This window comes from Nothoprocta perdicaria, unplaced genomic scaffold (assembly GCF_003342845.1).
Source record: "Nothoprocta perdicaria isolate Ctin4 unplaced genomic scaffold, notPer1 scaffold_30, whole genome shotgun sequence".
Classification (NCBI taxonomy): Eukaryota; Metazoa; Chordata; class Aves; order Tinamiformes; family Tinamidae; genus Nothoprocta; species Nothoprocta perdicaria.
This window is the reverse complement of record NW_020455533.1, coordinates 83,883-101,110: the sequence shown is the minus strand read 5'-3', so window position 1 is coordinate 101,110 and position 17,228 is coordinate 83,883. Positions and strand designations below refer to the sequence as shown.

General features: G+C 44.8%; 1 protein-coding gene across 1 annotated transcript; it reads right to left on the bottom strand.

The window, feature by feature from the left end:
- Positions 1-4,503: 4,503 nt before the first annotated feature.
- On the bottom strand, positions 4,504-16,717 carry SLC7A10 (solute carrier family 7 member 10). The gene is made up of 10 exons (XM_026042387.1): positions 16,518-16,717; positions 11,455-11,606; positions 10,604-10,729; positions 9,438-9,591; positions 7,690-7,813; positions 7,491-7,594; positions 6,302-6,398; positions 5,528-5,677; positions 4,892-5,069; positions 4,504-4,638 (listed from the first exon to the last, which is right to left on the bottom strand). Exons 2-10 carry the CDS (start codon positions 11,573-11,575, stop codon positions 4,535-4,537), a joined length of 1,158 nt encoding a protein of 385 aa, XP_025898172.1. The 5' UTR covers positions 11,576-11,606; positions 16,518-16,717; the 3' UTR covers positions 4,504-4,534.
- Between the last annotated feature and the right edge of the window lie 511 nt (positions 16,718-17,228).

The window sequence follows — 17,228 nt, the reverse complement described above, 5'->3', positions numbered from 1 at the left end:
GAGATACCAGACAGAAACCACAAAGTCGGCCCTTTCTGCAGCTTTTAAGCATTATACAGTGAGCCCTCCTTCCCTGGAGGTCACCTCAGCTCTATTTCATGTTAGTCCTCTCCTTATATTTGTAACTTCTTTATTGGGAAAAAGTGCTGCTAGGCCAGAAATGTAAACAGGAAAAATTCAGTGCTAAGATTTCTTTGTTTGGCTTGAGAGTGCAAAGAAATTTTATCCCGTTTTAATGGCTGTAAGACCTAAAGTCTGTCAGCTACTCAAACACAACACTCTAGCAAGTGTTGGTTATTTTTGCTGATTTAATAATAAATTAAGTTCTTCATGGACAGAAAAAATCCTGAATTATGTTTATATGTAGTGTATGTGTATTTATATGTGTTTATGTCCACATATATATACACATATATGTGCTGCAAAACTCTCCCGTGCAAATAATCTGAAAAACCTGCCTAAGAAATAAATGAATAAAGAAGAATCCTGAACTTCTCCTTAATTTTAGAAAAATGGAAGCTCCTGGGCAGCATCCAGGGAAAATTGACTCTTAGGGGTATTCCTGTGTTTGAGATGATCATTTTGCAGTTTGTGTGTGGCTCTGTAATCTTTCTCAGATGCAAACCTTTTTCCTTCTGATTTCTGTTTTGCTTTTTATTTACATGTTATATATATATATAGAAATACAACCTTTTGCCATAATGTATGTTCAGATCTATGGTTCGGGTATGGCATAATGACTACTAATGTTTCCTGGTTCCTGGACAGCAAGTAAGATGCTGGGCATCGTCATACTTTGCTCTTGATCTCATTAATTTTTAATAAAATGTCACATGCCTGGAGGCCGTGGGCTCCCGCGTGTCACTGGGGCTCCCAGCCCGAGCGTGTCCCGTGTAGACGTGGAAGAGGTTCCAGCCAGGCCGGGCCTGGCGCGGGGAGCTCAGCTGCTGTGAGCGTTCGCGTGCGTGCCCGGGGATACCCGCAGTACCTGTCGGTACGTTTCTTTGCCGTGGAGATGAGCTCTCACCCTGTCGCCGTGCTCTCTGCCGTCAGGCACGCGTGCGTTTGCCCAGGGGCCAGGAGGAGCTTTGGCAAGCTTCGCTCTTTAGGCTTGCGGCAGAGCCGGCCTAGCGCCGCCCGTGGCCCTGCTGCCATCGCAGTTACACGGGCCGTTCTCTCTCCAGGTTGTGGCTGTTGTGTTCTCGGCTGCAGAGGAAATCATCCTGAAGGCTGCTGGGAGGGAAGAAGTTTCTGTTTTATTCTCACCCTCTTTTTTTTTTTCTTCCCTTTTTCCCCACGTTTTCTGCCTCATGCATATTCTTTTGTTGTGTCTTGTCTTAAGTCTTCAAGGAAAAAGTCATGCAAGCCTCCAATTCCAACCGTCTCTCCTGGCCTGTTCTGAATGAATCCTCCTGTTGTGGGATTTGCCTTTCTTGTTTATCCATGCCACAAAAGATCACTTCTCATGTAGCTAGTGCTAGAGCACTGACTCACATGTGGTGAAAAGTGTTTTGGTTGCTTCAGAAAAAGGCAATTTCCCAACAAGGTCAACTTTTTCTTTTTTTTTTAATGTTTTCACATGCAACATGCATCAGCTTCTCTTAAAAACCTGCTCAGCAGCTCAACAGCTGCTAACTTCTTGTCTTTTTGTGGTTGGAGCGAAAGAGTCAGAAAGCAAACGTGTTTCAATTTCAAGGTTTCAAAAATTCACAAATGAGAGCGTGAAAAATGAGAAACGCTTTGATAGTGATGCTGGTGAGGTGAGAAGTAAATGCATTTGCTGTAGCTGAGACACAGACCGTGTATCATCCTCTTTGCCTTAACGTTTCTTCTTCAGAGCATAAGAATTTATATACAGCCTATCGTGATTTATATGTCAATAAAATGAAAGCTGAAATCTTTCTGGAAGAAAAGCAGGGGGTGTTTTAATGACTGCAGCAAGTCCATCAAAATTACAGGTTCTCAAAGAGCACAGCCTTTCTTTTGGAAGCTACTTGCTTTTCCCTATCAAGTAGCATAATGTTCTTGACATTTTTGTCATATTAACTGTTGAGCTTTTCTTTCATTTGGTGAGCTTTCAAGTGATGGTGAGTATGTCTCCTTTGGGCCTTTTGCTTCATCTTTCAGAATGATTGTACATAGGCAGGGCTGAGCGTGCTGCTACATTTCACTTAGCATATAAAATGATCCGTCTGCTTCTGCACGCTGATTTCTACGATTGGAAATCATGGATGTTAGGAACTAACTTCTGCAAAGCCCTTGAAAAATAATTTATGTGATGCTGGAAGCACAGATGAAGCTGCTTCTAAAAATGAAATAAGACATCTTGGAGCAGCTTTCAGGGAAGCATCGATAGAGTTGAGCTCTGCAAAAGCAATCTGTTCTAAATTCAGTTTTCTGATTTTTAAGGCCAAATGTTGATTATTTCAAAGCATGAAAGTACAATCAGGGAAAGGTTGACCCCAAACCAGGTAACAGCTATGAAGCAATTGGTCCTTTATTTCCCTTTTTGATTTTCTTAAATAAAACCCTCGAAAAACCATAGTAGCAGTTACAGTATATCTTTATTATTGTTGTTATTATTATTATTACTACTTTTCTCATTACAATACTGACGTGTTGTCTCAAGAAAAATTCTCAATGCTGGCTGGTTCCATAGTTTCATTGTTTAAACAAACAAAAATAAAACCACACCAAAGCCTGGCAATTCTGAAAACGATCGTTATTGCTGGTGCTATACTAAATTCAATTTGCTCGCTACATAATAAAGACATTGGAGAAATTAAGCTATTACAAATTATACTGCAGGAAGTGGATTTGAAACTAGGGCAAGTAAGAGACTTGTCCAGGAGACCTTGGACACAGGTAAACTGTTTGGGGAATGATATAAAGGTGATGGATGTGCAGGCAATTAAAAGAAAATGCCTGAATGAATGTGACTTTCATTAGCAAACTTTACAAGTTCAGAGCATTATTTAAAATGTAGAGTCTCTCCTTAAATGTGTGTGTATGTACACCCCAAAATATACCATTTTCTTTAGCTAAATATATATTTTATTCTGATTAGCAGCTTTATACTAGGATAAGAATGTAAATTGTGTTTTTTAGGATGTACCTTCTAAGAGCTTGAAGAGATATGGATGGATACTGAATTCTATCGGAAAGATGCTTTCCTTGAACTGGCACCATGTTTTGAGTCTAAATTTAAATGTATTGTCAAGAATATGGTACTTGACAAACTAAGAGATTAATGAACCCTTAATTTTTGTACAAAGGCCTGTAATATACAGAAAAATAGTTTTAAAATTAAATTCATATGGCTGTTGCCAAGGTTACTGAATTTGTTAATCTGTGCTTTCAGAAATTGCAACAGAAAAGCAGTTACTGAGAATATTGCCTAGAGCTAGTCTATGATTTTATATTTTCAAAGGATTCTTTGGTATGAAAATGGCCATATTGCTACAACAGCAGATCTCTGTGAATTAGCTAAATAATGAACTAGATTTTTTTTTTTATCGGTTTGCCACAAATAAAATATGCAGAACAGCTTCTAAAGAGCATCTGATGTGAGAATGATTTAGGCTTGTTACTTCAGTGAACATACTTGAAATGCGAGATTTGTCTTCAAAGAAATGTGAAGCGTCACCTGACACATTAGTAAAAGAGAGCAATATGTCAGGTTTGGTTCCTTTATTCCTTCAGTTCCCACTGCTCTAGCCTCAACAAACGCCAGGACATTTCTTTCCTTCGTCCCGTTGGCAGCAGCGCTGTACTGAGCTTTGAAGAAATGGTTCAAAATGAGCTTCGAAGAATTATTGCAATGAGGTTTTTTTTAATTCTCAATACAGAAACCCAGCTCCTTGTCTGCAAAAATGTCAAAAATGAGGTTTCCTGAGACTTTGTCACTATTTTTTTTTAATGTCACCGAGTGATGTGTGAATGGTGACGTTGCACGTTTTGCTCCTAGCGTGCTCAGGTGCCCTTGCTTGGAGCGATGACCCCGCATCCGCGGCACGGGCTCCACCGGAGCAGCTCGGGCCGCTGCAGTTCTGCTCTTTGCAGCTAGAGCCGTGAAACTGCCCCTGCCCCTGCTGGGGCTCATGCCACAGGGGACGCGGCGAGGAGGGCGGCAGCGGTGCCCGGTGCCCGGCCTGCCCTGCGCGTCTGCCTTGGGGCTGCCCTAGTGCCTGGCTTTGTGCCCCTCACAGGCCCTGCTGGCAGCTAGGGCAGGTTTCAGAGCGGAACCTGTGCTGCTCTGCCCTGCCAAGCAAGTACGCTGTCAGAAAAAAACAACCAGCGCCTTATTTTATTTTTTATTTTTTTTCTGTTCTTTCTTTTTTTTTTTTTTTTCTTTCTTTTATTCTTTTTAGGGAAAACCTAGAAGCTACCCATGCCAAAAAGGATGTAGCTCACTTTACGGGCTTCACTATTGGATCTCTAAGAACATTTCCAGAAAAACATTTTTTCTTCTTAATATTTTTTTTTCAAAAATCAGCATGTAAACAAGAAGCTCCTCGGGCCTGGGGCTGCTCCGTTACTTCCCGGCGGGCGCCCCGCTGCGCACGTCGTCCTCCTCGGCGCCTCCCCGCTGCGGGTAGACCACAAAGCACAGCTTCTGGCCCCAGCACGTCGCCGACTCTGCAAGAGCAAACGCCCACGGGTTAATGCCCTTCCCGCAGCTCTCCTGAGGGGCAGCGTGAGAACCTGGGCTCAGGTCAACTCAGAGCATGGGCAGGATGAAATTGGGCAGCCCTGGCACAGGGAAGGCTCTTGCCCAAAGGACCGTGATGGAAAAACCAAGCGCCCCGTTCCCAGGAAGGGGTCGGCTGAGTCATGGGAGGTTAAGAGGAGCCCCTGTGTACCTGTGGTGAGGAGCACAGCTTGTGCTTACCTATTAGCCTGTTGACACACTTTGGTTTGTTCTTCCAGTAGACTCCGAGGAAAAACACTGGCACTCCAGTTAAAATGATAACAAGTCCAACGCCACAGACAACGGGCTCTGAGTATAAGCTGAAGATCAACAGAAAAGCCCAAAATGCCAGGTAAGTGACCGGGATGAGGAGGTTCACCTGAGAGGAGAGAGCAGAGTAGAGCTGAGCAGGTGGTTGCCACGGCCGGCCAACCCCGGAGGATGGGATGGGATGGGATGGGATGGGACATGTGGCAGCAGCCTTGCACCACCATGGTTCTTGCCTATTCAAAAGCACTGGCCTTAAACCACCACAATTAAGAGCAGAACATGGCCAAATCTTGAGGGCATTGTGCCTAGCCTTAACCCTGGGCCTTCCTGCATGCCTCACTTCACCTCTGTCTTTCTTCCATCAGTCCCAGTAATCTTTCACCTAGGGTCTGTCTTGGTATCCTGCTTTTGTACTGATGGCACTGGGAGATGTTGCCCGAGACCTTAAAACATCACTGCTTGGTACCCAAATAAGGAGTTCCTCAAAGCTGGACAGGGAACGTGGTGCGAGTGTCCCACCCCTGGCACTGCTGCTGCAACCAGGACGTCCAGTGTCCCCCTTTTCACCTTGATAGGTCTGAAGATCTTGGGCTTCTTCCAGCGTAACACGATCAGGCCTATAATGGTCACCCCATAGCAGAGGTAGTTAATAAATGACACGTAGTTAATCAGCGTGTACGTGTCCCCAACAAGCATGATGATGAGCGTGGCCAAGCACTGTGGAGAGAAGCATGTCCTCATTAAGCCTTCAGCAGAAAGGGCAGCTGAGAAGCAATAAAACCAACCCAAATCAAGGCAAAGGGCAGTTAAATATCTGTCATTTATGGCCCCTGATTGTGTGTGTCTGTCTTTTTTTTTTTTGAGAGAGAGGATTAGTAAAAACACAGGCCTCCCTGGACATGCTAAGGAGGCCCTTCTTCCTTGCCAAAACTTTTCTTCCTGAAAAAGCAGGAAGAGGATTGGGGATTCATTAGAAACCTTAAAAGAACCAAATATATTCATTAAGTTTCCCTGAAGTCTGACCTGATTTGCCATTGCATCTGCCTTTGGTGTGTTTCTCTATTTCTATTTGTTAAGAAATTAGTATTTCTTAGCAGTGCTCTTTATGCCAAGATGCCTTAAAATACCTCCAAGTGAGTAATCCACATGTTGTGTTGGCTCTGCAATTTGCACGTAATTAAGGAATTGTTTTGATCAACGAAACAATTGTTGATTGTTTTGGAGGCTGGAGAACATCGGGGGCGCCAGGGCCGCCCTGCTCAGGCACCGGGCCCGCGGTGTGCCGAGCCGGCGGCGCGGGGCTCCCGTCGCACCGGTGTGCCCGGGGCGCGCGGCACTTACGCAGACGAGCAGGGCTGGGATGGGCGTGCAGTGCTCCACGTGGATCATGGCCAGCAGGCTGGGCAAGTGGCCCTCGCGGGCCCCGGAGAAGCAGAGCCTGCAAGGAGGAGCGCGAGCGCTGAGTCCGCCGCGGGCGGCAGCCCCGGCGCTGTCCAGCTGCACGCGGCCTCTAACTCCCACCTTCCAAAGAGGCCAAGGAGCACCTTGGAAGATGTAGTCGCTACATGCTGGTGTGAGCCTGGGGACACCACAATTCATTTCGTATTTCCACTAGAGACTTCCTAGGAAACCTGGTATAAGTTATTTAAACTAAGGCCTTTAAAAGGGCCTAGTTAGGGCTATTTACACTAGGCCTCTAACTGCTAAGGTAATCAGCAAAACCTGCTGGTCTTCAACCCTGATCATCTCTGTGGCTGTGGACAGAAACCTGTCCCTTCTCTGTCACAGGAACATCCTCCTTGTCCTGGGCAGGGTGAGCACCACAAGGCGTGAAGATTTTACTGAAACTATTTCGAGGACTTTGGCTAAGGCTTAACATGTCTTACATTTTTAATCTTTAAATGCATAGCCTGCTATGTGTGCACTCAGATTTGCTGTACCCCACAATACTTGTGAAAGAGCAAAGATAAAAAACTTTTCCAGGATGCTTAGGAGTTGGATGGTTTCCTTACAAAAACATAGAACTTTTTCATGAAGTCCAGACACATCAATTAATATGAATGGAGTTTATAGCTTCTAGTCCCACTATCAGCAGTGTGCGCTCATAACATCTTGCCTGAGAGGGGATTTTCCGGTGCTGGGATGATGTGTCTGTAATTGGGAACAGCACACGGCCCTGTAACTACTTTCTGAGCTAAGCACAGCTAAGCTTGTAGCTACTGCAACTTTATTGATGCAGAATTACTTTGGTTCCATTTTTAAAGAAGCATTTGACTCTCACTGTGAACTATTCCATATCTGCAGACACTGTCAGTAGCTCATAAGGGTTATTTGCAAGAGAGTTTGCAATTGAATATGACATTTGCTGATTGACACAGAGCAATTCATAACCGAATGCATCCAACATGCCCAACCATGATCTCATGCTCTATAACATCCAAAATGTCTAGCTAGCATTTCTTTAGCAAATTAAATTAAAACAGCCCCTCCCCAAATTAGATAATGTTCATAAAATTGTACTCCATCTAACCTTGATGAGGTAAAAAGGTATCCATTTATTCCTCCAAATGTAGATAGGGCCACTGAGACTGGCATAACCCAGGAAAAATAGCCCAGTAACTTTTCACCAAATGTCTAAAGCAACAGAAGGCAGAGAAACTGAAATATACTGCAAAGCATAGAACTGAAATCAAAGTGTATTTTAGACATCCAGGGAATGGTTTACTTACTACCGCCACAGCGTTGGAGGACAAGAGCTCTTGGGGTGACATGGCAGTGAAATATGCAATGTTGGTGAACGTATACACAAATGTCACCAATGGGATGGATATGAATATGGCACGAGGTAGGTTCCTAATAAAAGAATTAGGAGGGTAGATAAGAACTTAGAGTCAGACACAGACAGAGCACAACAACCCGGCACAGCCCGGGGACGCTTATACCCCCAGGGAGTTTCATCTGCTGTTTCTCAGGCAGCTGCCAACCGAGAGCACGAGCGGCTTGGGGAGGACTAAAACTGTCCCAAACTTCATGTCTGGAAAGTGTTGCTCCGTAGGACAAAAGATACCACATGCTCACACTGGGTTGGGAATTTGGATTCAGGTGGTATGTTAGCCAAAACTGAAAAAGCTGTTTCTCAATTGTGCTATGGATGGACCTCAGCTGTGGAGTGAAATGCCGTGTTTGGCTTCATCTCCATCTGCTCTGCAAGGGACTCGGCTCCTGCTGCCCAAGCCACTGCCTTGGCTGCTCAGGGACTGCAACCTCGCTCAGTCCTAAGGAACTACTTAACTGCCAATGCAGAGATTGTATTTAGAACTGGATGCTTAGACAGTCCTGTATTTAAAGTAGTTACAGGTGCTTTTTAATGTATGTCAGATAAAGAAAACATAAGTAAATATGCATTATACACTGTTTGATTTTGAAGTGATTTAGTAAAAGTAGGATTATTTTTGGTTATATAGTTACTTTTATATATCTTTACTTTCAAAGGCTGAAATAATAGAAAAGTCTGTTAATCCTTTTTTCTTATTATTTCTCAAATAAGGCAACACATGCCTTATTTAAGTCATAATTTTTCATTATTTGGTATTTGATATTGTGGCAGTCCCTTAAAGTGCTGGTGTTTTTTTGAGAGAACACTTTACCAGGCTTTCCTCACCCCAACATTTCTGTGCACACACAGCATCGCACCTATATTTTACCAAATGTGATGGCACGTGTGGCGCTGCTTGGAATACTGCAGCTTTAATTTATTCCCAGCCAGGCTGTTTAACATCTTAAATATCTCCTTGTCTAATTGCTGTGTGCACTGAGCGCCCGTCAGTCACTGAAGCTCCAGGAGCCGCTCGTGGCATTCATCATTCCTCTTTATCAGCTCAGAAATGCTGCAACATTTGAGCTTTGCTTTACTAAACCAAAAATCGCTCTGCCCCAGGCTTATCCAGCCTGCTGGTGATAAATCACTGCAGAGCCCATTGCCGGCTGTGTTATCATCGCTGCCCTGGCACAGGGAGGCCAGCAGCCGCACTGCGGGCAGCAGCGAGGGCAAAGGCAGCTTCACAAATCTGTCCCCAAGGCAGGACGTGGCCAGGAGAGCACCTGCCACTGCGCTGGGACTCTCTGATCTGCTCTTTCAGGTGCAAGATTCCCTCTGGGTGAAAAAACAAAACACTTCCAGGATAATTCAGAAATATTCTAACAGCAGCCTGTGACTCTCCCTACAGAGATTTGGATGGTATCTCATCAACAGTTAATTTTCTACTATATAAGCAATGTATAATTTGCCATAAGGATGAAACTCAGTACATAAGTTACTCTGGTGCAGGTAGTGCAATTTGTGCAATACATTCTTAGTTTTAGTATTTCTTTAAGTTAACTGTTACCTGGTCTAAATAACAGCCTGTTTCATAGATGATATTAACAGATGGCTCCAGTGCCTCAGAGGGGTTTGGATCACACAGAAATGAATACTTGCCTGCGGGGATCAACTAATTCTTCTGTCACATAGTTTAAGAAGTTCCAGCCACTGAACGCGAAGGAGCCTTGGAGGAAAGCTAGGGCTAAATGCCCCACGGACGGTGTCATCCAGAACTTGAATGCGTTGCTTGGTGCCAGCTCCTCGTAGTTTCCTGGGCACGGAGCACAAGTGAGAGGTTACGTCTGAGAGCCCCGCTGCCTAGGAGGGGTGACGGGAATTAGGACAGGAAACCTCTCTCTCTTTTTGCATGACGCTAAAGTAGTTCAGTGATGAGTCTCCTGACCAGGACCCTGCAGCAACCTTTGCAAAACAACTCCTTGAAGCTGTCAAGTTCTGCCTGCTTTTAATGCAGTTTTTCTTTACAGGATTTTTGTATCATTTTGCAGAAATAGTGAAAAATAAAATATCTGTGGGGCTGGGTGATTTTATCAAAACTGCGGGACTATTACCATTAAGAAAAAAGTTTTCTGCTTTCCTGTAAATGTCATATTTCTTTTTTTTTTTTTATGTGACTCATTATCTACATGACAAAAACATCATAAGCCTTTTGTGTTTTGTGCTTTTCATTAAGTTAATGAATCAGCAAGGCATTTACTGGTCTATCTTTAATTTTCAAAGTGAATTTTTTAAGGAAATTGGACTGTTCCTGGGCCTAAAATGAGCTAGGTGTCTTCTTGAGCCGGACCCAACATCATTTATTCAATGCAGTAGAACCCAGAGCAGTAGAATTTGAGGATGCTGCAACTGCTTATGAGTTTTCTGCAAACCTACTGCAATATCCCTGACTTGTCAGTGCAGCCCTGTATTTGACCAGAAACAGCGATGCAGCCCAGAAACAAGCTTGTATGAGGAGGATACGGCTGATTCCTCCTGCCTTTCCTGACTCCGCATCCTTAGTCATGTATGGGATGCAGCTTGATGCACCTGCCCTTGTCCTTTCATACGGGCTCTCAGGTGGGTTGCGTGTGTCCAGCGTGGGTGGCAGTGGGTTTGGGGGCTGCAGGAGGCAGCCGGTGCCCTGCTCCCTGCAACCTCCCTGCTAGAAATCCTGAGTTCATCCTGTCTGATTATATAGGTGGAAAGCAGCGTGGCAAGTGCGCTGGCAGGGGCAAAGTCAAGTCAGGAGCACCGTAGCAGTGTGAAAGTGGCCAGGCTGCAGGTACCTTTGAAGATCTGTATGAAGCCCACGGTAATGATAAGAGCCAGGGCTAGCAGTTTTCCTGCGGTGAATATATCCTGAATGCGCGTGGCCCATCGTACGCTGGAGCCGTTCACCCAGGTCAGCAGCACTGCAGAGCAAAGGCTGAGGTCAGGCACATTCTGAATCGAATAAGCAGTGAGCTTACTCAAGAACAGACATTAAAAGCACTAAGAAACATAGGCTGGCGCATGCATTTCTACAGGGAGCTTTAGGCTGGCCATGCCCAAGGGTGAGAGGGAAAATGCCTTTTTCCGGAGAAATTTGCATCTGCAGGAGGGATCCCTTGCAGCCAGCTGCTTTTCCCGTCTCCGTGCTCTGCTGTTTGGGGCTTCCCCGGGCTCTGTTAAATGTGCCTGATTAATGTTCAAAGTGCCGGTTGCATGGAGGGATTTCTGGCTTCTCGAGGGAAATGGTGGATGTCTTAATTCCTGTTAGTGCTGATCCACTCTCACTAGCTATCCAAGTAATTAACTCGGAGCCAGTAGCGTGTTGTGCCTCTTATGCACTCCCACTTGCACACATCTCGGGAAGAGCTAAAATTCCAGGCAGTGAGCAGGCAGGGAGGCAGCTGCCGGGAGCTGTGTGTAGGGCTGAGTGTGCAGGGACAGGGCAGGGGGTCCCTTGTCCCCATGTGCCCTGAGGAGCTGTGGTCCAGCCCCGGCTTGTCCTTGGCTTGGGAAGCCAGCAGGGAAATGAGCGCCAGCAGCTTCCTGCTGGGATCAGGGCTGACTGTTCCAGGGGGGAACCATCCCAGCTCGTGGCTCCTGGGCAAAGCCAGGCCAGGCTTCATGTGCCCAAGAAGTAAATACTCACATAAACACACCATGGAGAGGATCCTGGAGGCGTTGTAGGGTGGGATGCAGTTCGGGAAGACGGGCTGCAGGACGTAGTTTGAAAATGTCAGGGAAATGACAGCCAGGCTGGTGGGGTACATGATGAGCACCGCGCTCCAGAGCAGCAAGAACCTGGGGACACAGGAGGAGCAGAGAGAGCAGTGTGGGGGTGACGTGGGGATGCGCCAGGGTGACACACAGCCATGCCGTGGGTGACACACAGATGTGCCGCAGCCGTGTCCCAGGCCAGAGCTGTCCTCAGCTTGGTGAAAAGGAGAAACCCCTCTCTTAAGTGTAGCAATGGAGTCTGTGTTTAAAATACTCTGGTTTCCTTCTAAAATATTATTATTTCTGTGGTGAGAAGCAGTGGCTTCAAGAAAGTGAAATGCTTCTTGTCACACACATGGGCACACAGACATGTCTCTATGCATATATATATATATATTTTATATGTATAATATATATACACGTAGGCACCCCTCTTCATCCGTATCTGTGCACAAGCACAGCATGCAGGCTGTGCAGCACCAGCAACACCACCAAGTGAAATAACCTAACACCCAAGTCAGGCACAGCCATCCTCATCATGGGCCACTCATCCCCACCCCGGGCCACCCAACCCAGGCTGCCCGTGGCCATGGCCCCTCTTGGGGCTGGCCCCTTAAATTCGGGCCATGGAGGGAACATGCTCCTTAGCAGGGCTCGCCTGGGGTGCTGCTGCCTGCCTGCTCCTCTTTCCTGCCCGGTGAGTGTTTCCCAGCTCCTTATTTTGCTTGTGTTTGTTGTTGCTGAGAAATAAGGGGAAGTATGATGCTTCGTTTTGCTTTTTAACTACCCTCAAGTTAATTATGTGAACTGTTCAGCATGATGCAAAAGCTGGTTGCCTTCCCAAATAACACAATATAGATAAGTGTGTATATATATTTAAATGCAATGTTTTCTCCTTTTAATTTCTGAGCAATGCCTTTGCTTGGTTTCCAATACTTTCATTTATGGTTCAGTGAAGTTTCGTTGGGTGACTGCTGCTTTGCTGTTTCTCACTCGCTTCTGGTGGTTCTGGAGACCCTGGTTGCAGGGTGGGAGTCAGTGTTAGAAGAATTGAGTACAAAATGTGGGGGCCTGAAGGTTTCAGTTGCTGGCACCTCATGTGAGCAAAAGACCAAAATGATTCTTTTTTGACAGAGTTCAGGTTTAATGATTGTTTGTGGCTTTAAGTTCAGATCTTGTTGTCCTTGAGCAGCCCCAGCTGTGGGGGCCCTCTTTGATTGCCGGTTGGGGCAATCATGGCAGTCACACCTGCCTATGTGAGGTGGAGATGCTGCCTATGGACCTTGTTAGCCTCTCTGTTGATTTTTATCTGCTTCCCAAAGAGGTTCTGCAGCTCAGAGAAATGGAACAAGGTAAAAACATTGTCAGAAAGGGATTCTGAAAGGAATATTTCAAGCAAAGTTGGCCCTTGTTTCTGTGTTGTAAAGTAAGGTGCATTAAAGTTAGTATTTGGTACAATACACTTTAATGGAAATGTGAATAATTCAGTAGACTCCTGACAGTCAATTTGTTTCATGCTGAACTGGAATCCATGCAGGATTGATAATACCAATTAAAGTAAATGCAGAATTTTAGCAGAGGGTAACGCAGTGACATTATCAAATAAGAGGTTGCATGAAAATGGGAAGGAGAGTGTGCCTAAGACGTAGGCTTTTCTTAAGGGAAGCTTTAGCTGAAGCCTAGTTCTGTGGGGAAGACCCTGGTGATGGGGATTGCTGCTGGTGGTGGTGGAGGGGAGCAGACCTTGCCTGCCCCAGCCCCAGGGTGTCTTGAGGAGGGTGTCTGGCCATGGCTGCGAAGCCACCGTTGGGTTAGGAGCAGTTTGAAGCGTCAGTGGTGCCGTGCGCCTCATTCCTGGCCCAGCTATTTAGGTGGAAAGTGATGGCCCTGCTCTCCTGGGGGACCAGGACCTGCGTAGTGGAGGCAGATGTGGCTGGGATTTTGAGGAGAACTTGGTGCAAACAGTTACCCAGTCTGTATTTGTGTTGCCCTTGTGCTCCAAAGAGCGTCTTGCATTATATATAAGCTAATGTGGAATCAAAGGAGCTTGTAAAAATAAAGTCAGTGTGTGCTCTGCTTGGGCACTGTTAACAAAAGCAAATGGTTTGAAATAGACTGCACTGCAGTTCATCTTACAGCAAAAAAGGCTGAATTACTTCAAAGAAATTACATTGTTATTAACATCATCTCACATTGCTGAAAGAATTATTGTTTCTGAAAACTCGAGACTTTGCAGCGATGAGAAAATGGGAACGTACAAGTACACTTGAAGCATGTGTTACTTGTAGTCTGGGGTGACATTTATCAAAGCTTTGGATTAGAGCTCTCCGTTGGCTTCAGTACTTATGATTTATGTTAAGACCATGATAGGTTCAGTCATCAATCACTACTGAGGAAGAAAAAGCAACATTATTTGCAGTGTTATTGCTGAGCATTTGGAAAGTTGTATTTATCAGAAATGCACTAATGAGTCTTTCATGAAGCTAAATTTATTCATTCTCTTCTGCAAGGACACATATTAAGCCTATTATTTACTATTTTGGGTAATGTACTTTTTATGACCTGTAGAAACATTAAAATCCATATGTATGCAAATGCATCGTGTTCCATTACTCTGCTCTGGCAATAGAGGACATAATAAATTCCCTGCAGTTAGTCTGCTCCTATACAAATGCTGCTTAAAACCCAGGTGATTGCTAAATGAAAATAAAGGCAAAGGATCTGCTGTTGGGTATGAGATCCATCCCTCTGAATTGGCTCCCGGGAGCTGCTGGCATCTCCTTCCCTAGACAAGGTCCATGTTGGAGGCAGGTGCAGTCTCAGTGCTGCCTGGTGCTTGTGCTCATCTTCACCATCCCTGCTGCTTTTGGTGATATTTTGGGTGCCCTGTTAAGGTCCCCAGTGGGGTTGTTGGTCCCTGGCCTTGGGCAGGGGCTTGGTGGCAGAGGGAAGTGATAATGTCTGAGTCTGGTACCTCACCTGCTCCTGTAATAAAATCTTTTGTGTTAATAGACCAAACTATTCTTCTTTGCCACTGGCAAAACTGTTCAGAAAATTATTTGACGTGTTAAATTTCATAGTCTTTGTTGTAGTGAGGATAAATCAGAAGAGAAAATTCAAGTTTGGGAGGATGGGGTGTTTTCTTTGTATTAGGAGAGGTTTCCCAAGCTGCTTCAGCTCAAAGATGTGGGTACCAAGGTGCAGATGGAAGAGCATGCATGTTTGAAGTAGAAAATGTAAAATACTTGTAAATGTTCCCCAAAACTCCAGGCTTTAGGTGGTGGGTTTAGCAAAGAGCAGCAGGATGTAATTCCAGGTCTACTTTATTGAAACCTTCTTTAAGAAAGTCATTGATAACTCCCTGCTGAAAGACAGCTTTCTGAATTGCTTTTAAATTAAGGTACCCAAAAACACACCAGAAAGCTTCTTGGCTAAGGCAACTCTTTGTCCTACTTACAGCATGATTTTGTTCTCTTGGGAGTAAAGATAAAGCCATTTTGGAAGTGAGGAGCTAGTGTTATTTTTCTTTGGATGGCAAGGTTGTACTTTTTGGATACAGATTGTACGATATGTCTTTTTTTTTCTCTTTGTGCAATCTTTCATTGCACAAAAAAAAAAAAACAAAAAAAAAAACCAATGCTGTCAGGCAAGACCGAGCCCTCTGCTTAGGGAGATGACATAGCTGTTCTGTTCCCAGACAAACGGAGTGCAGTGATCACTGAAGTATATTTTTCATAGTAAGCATACAGCCTGACACTGGTGCAATGCAAATTATCTGCATTCAGCCAAGAGTGGTCTGAGGAACAACTAAATCCAGGACTCGCTTTATCTGGCTTTTTACTTCTGTCTTTCCTTCCGTCCCAGAAAGCAAAAATCATTTGCTTTTGGGAAACTGAGGGTGAAAACTGATTTTTTGGGTTCCTTTGCAGCGATATTCCCGGGACAGCACTTGTGTTTATTTACTGAATTTTGTGCCCTTTCCTTTCCTGCGGGCCTTGTCCTGAGGCTGTGTGAGGAGGCGGCTGCGGAGCCCTGCGGCCGACGGAGGGGTGTTGGGTGGCCCCAGTGAGACCCGGTGAGCACAGGAAAGGAGATGGTGCACAGGAGGGGAGAATGGATCTTCTCCCTGCTCCCTGATGCTGGTCTTCATGAAGTGCATTTTTATTTATTTATTTCCCTCACAAATAAAAGATCAGCACATTGCACAGCCTCTTTTCTTTCAAGTGATTGCGTTGGCCAAAGTGCCTAGGTGCTTCTCTACTGAGTTATGAATAGAGGTCAGCAGATGCATTTTTCTTCTTGTCAAGCATACAATAAAAATGCACTAAAATATAACATGGAGACCTGTTCTTGCTTGTCTGCTCTCCCTTTGCCATGCTGCTCTTAGCCATATTGACAAAGATGAATTGTTTCTCGGGTTAGCATTTCCCCTTCTTTGTGTTTATGCTACAATATTATTTTATACCATTGTGGTAAATGAACCAGTGCTCCAAGCTAGCACCCTAAACCCAGCACACTTCTATGGGCAAATCTGTCTTGATCTTCCTATAGGCAGGTGCATAAAATTGTTCAAGACCATGTAAAGCCAGAGGAAATATTTGTTGTCTTAACCATAACTGATGGTTAAAGGATGGCTTTGGTTTATAGGGAATAGCTGCAGTCTTGCTTCCCTGATGTACGAAGCTTCTCAAATACCAGGTACTAATAATTCATGGCACACATGCAAGAGCATCACCCTTTCTAGCACCATTTCTCCTGTAATTGATTTTTGAGTCAGAGCAGTAAGAGAAAATGTCTGTTGCCTTCACTGAAAAGGCAGATTCAGGATTCTCACATAGGGACAACGGGGTACTTTTAGTGCGAATAGAAATGATAACTTTATGAAAGCACTTTTTTGACAAGTATTCCCTTTCATTTCAGGATTATATGTCTTTTCCTCATTAAATATTTAAAGAAACATGTTTTGAAATGACTATAAAGAGATATGGCACTTACCCAGCTAACCCACCAAAAATCTCTGTGACGTAGGAGTAATCCCCTCCTGATTTAGGGATAGTCACTCCTAATTCAGCATAACATAGTGATCCAAGAGCAGCGATCCCTCCTCCGAGCACCCAAATAATGAGCGCGAGTCCCACCGAGCCGGTGTGCTCCAAAACTCCTTTTGGGGAAATAAAGATTCCAGAACCAATAATGTTACCTGGAATACAAAGAAGTTTGGCAGTGAGGTGAAAGGAAGAAGAAATACATTAAAAAAAAAAAAAAGCTTTTTGAGGTTTTATGTTGTTTTCTTTTATCTGATTAAGCCCCAGGGGAAATGTTTCGGTTTATCAGAAATCAAAAGACACGAGTGTGTTCTCAGATCTACTGAAATGCCTCAAGAGGCTGTTGAAGCTCTGTTGATAATGTCGGTGTTCCTAAGAAGTGCTTCTGTGCCATGAATTCAAATAGTTGCAGAACTGCCTGTGGCCTGACAGGGCTGCATAAGGTGTTAGAAATGTTGTGTTTATAATGAAGATTTAATTCTTCCTACGAGGAATGTGAACGAGATCAGGCTCCTCCTTGGGGAGGAGAGGAATCCAGAACAAGGTGTCATCTGTAACACAGTGGCCGTGAGGAGCTCTGGCCCCAAGGGCAGACTGAAGATTGTGTTTGGAGATGGGGAAGAAGAGCTGCCATGGGGGTAGTTTCATGCTCGTGCTGTGT

What these genes read in the sequence shown, in the direction of transcription:
- SLC7A10 (XM_026042387.1), bottom strand. Translation starts at nt 11,575, where the DNA reads ATGTACCCCACCAGCCTGGCTGTCATTTCCCTGACATTTTCAAACTAC. An exon ending in CCTCCAACGCTGTGGCGGTA is followed by an intron (nt 7,595 to 7,689) that starts GTAAGTAAACCA and finishes CTGTTGCTTTAG; the next exon opens with ACATTTGGTGAAAAGTTACT. An exon ending in AGATCTTCAGACCTATCAAG is followed by an intron (nt 5,070 to 5,527) that starts GTGAAAAGGGGG and finishes CTCTCCTCTCAG; the next exon opens with GTGAACCTCCTCATCCCGGT.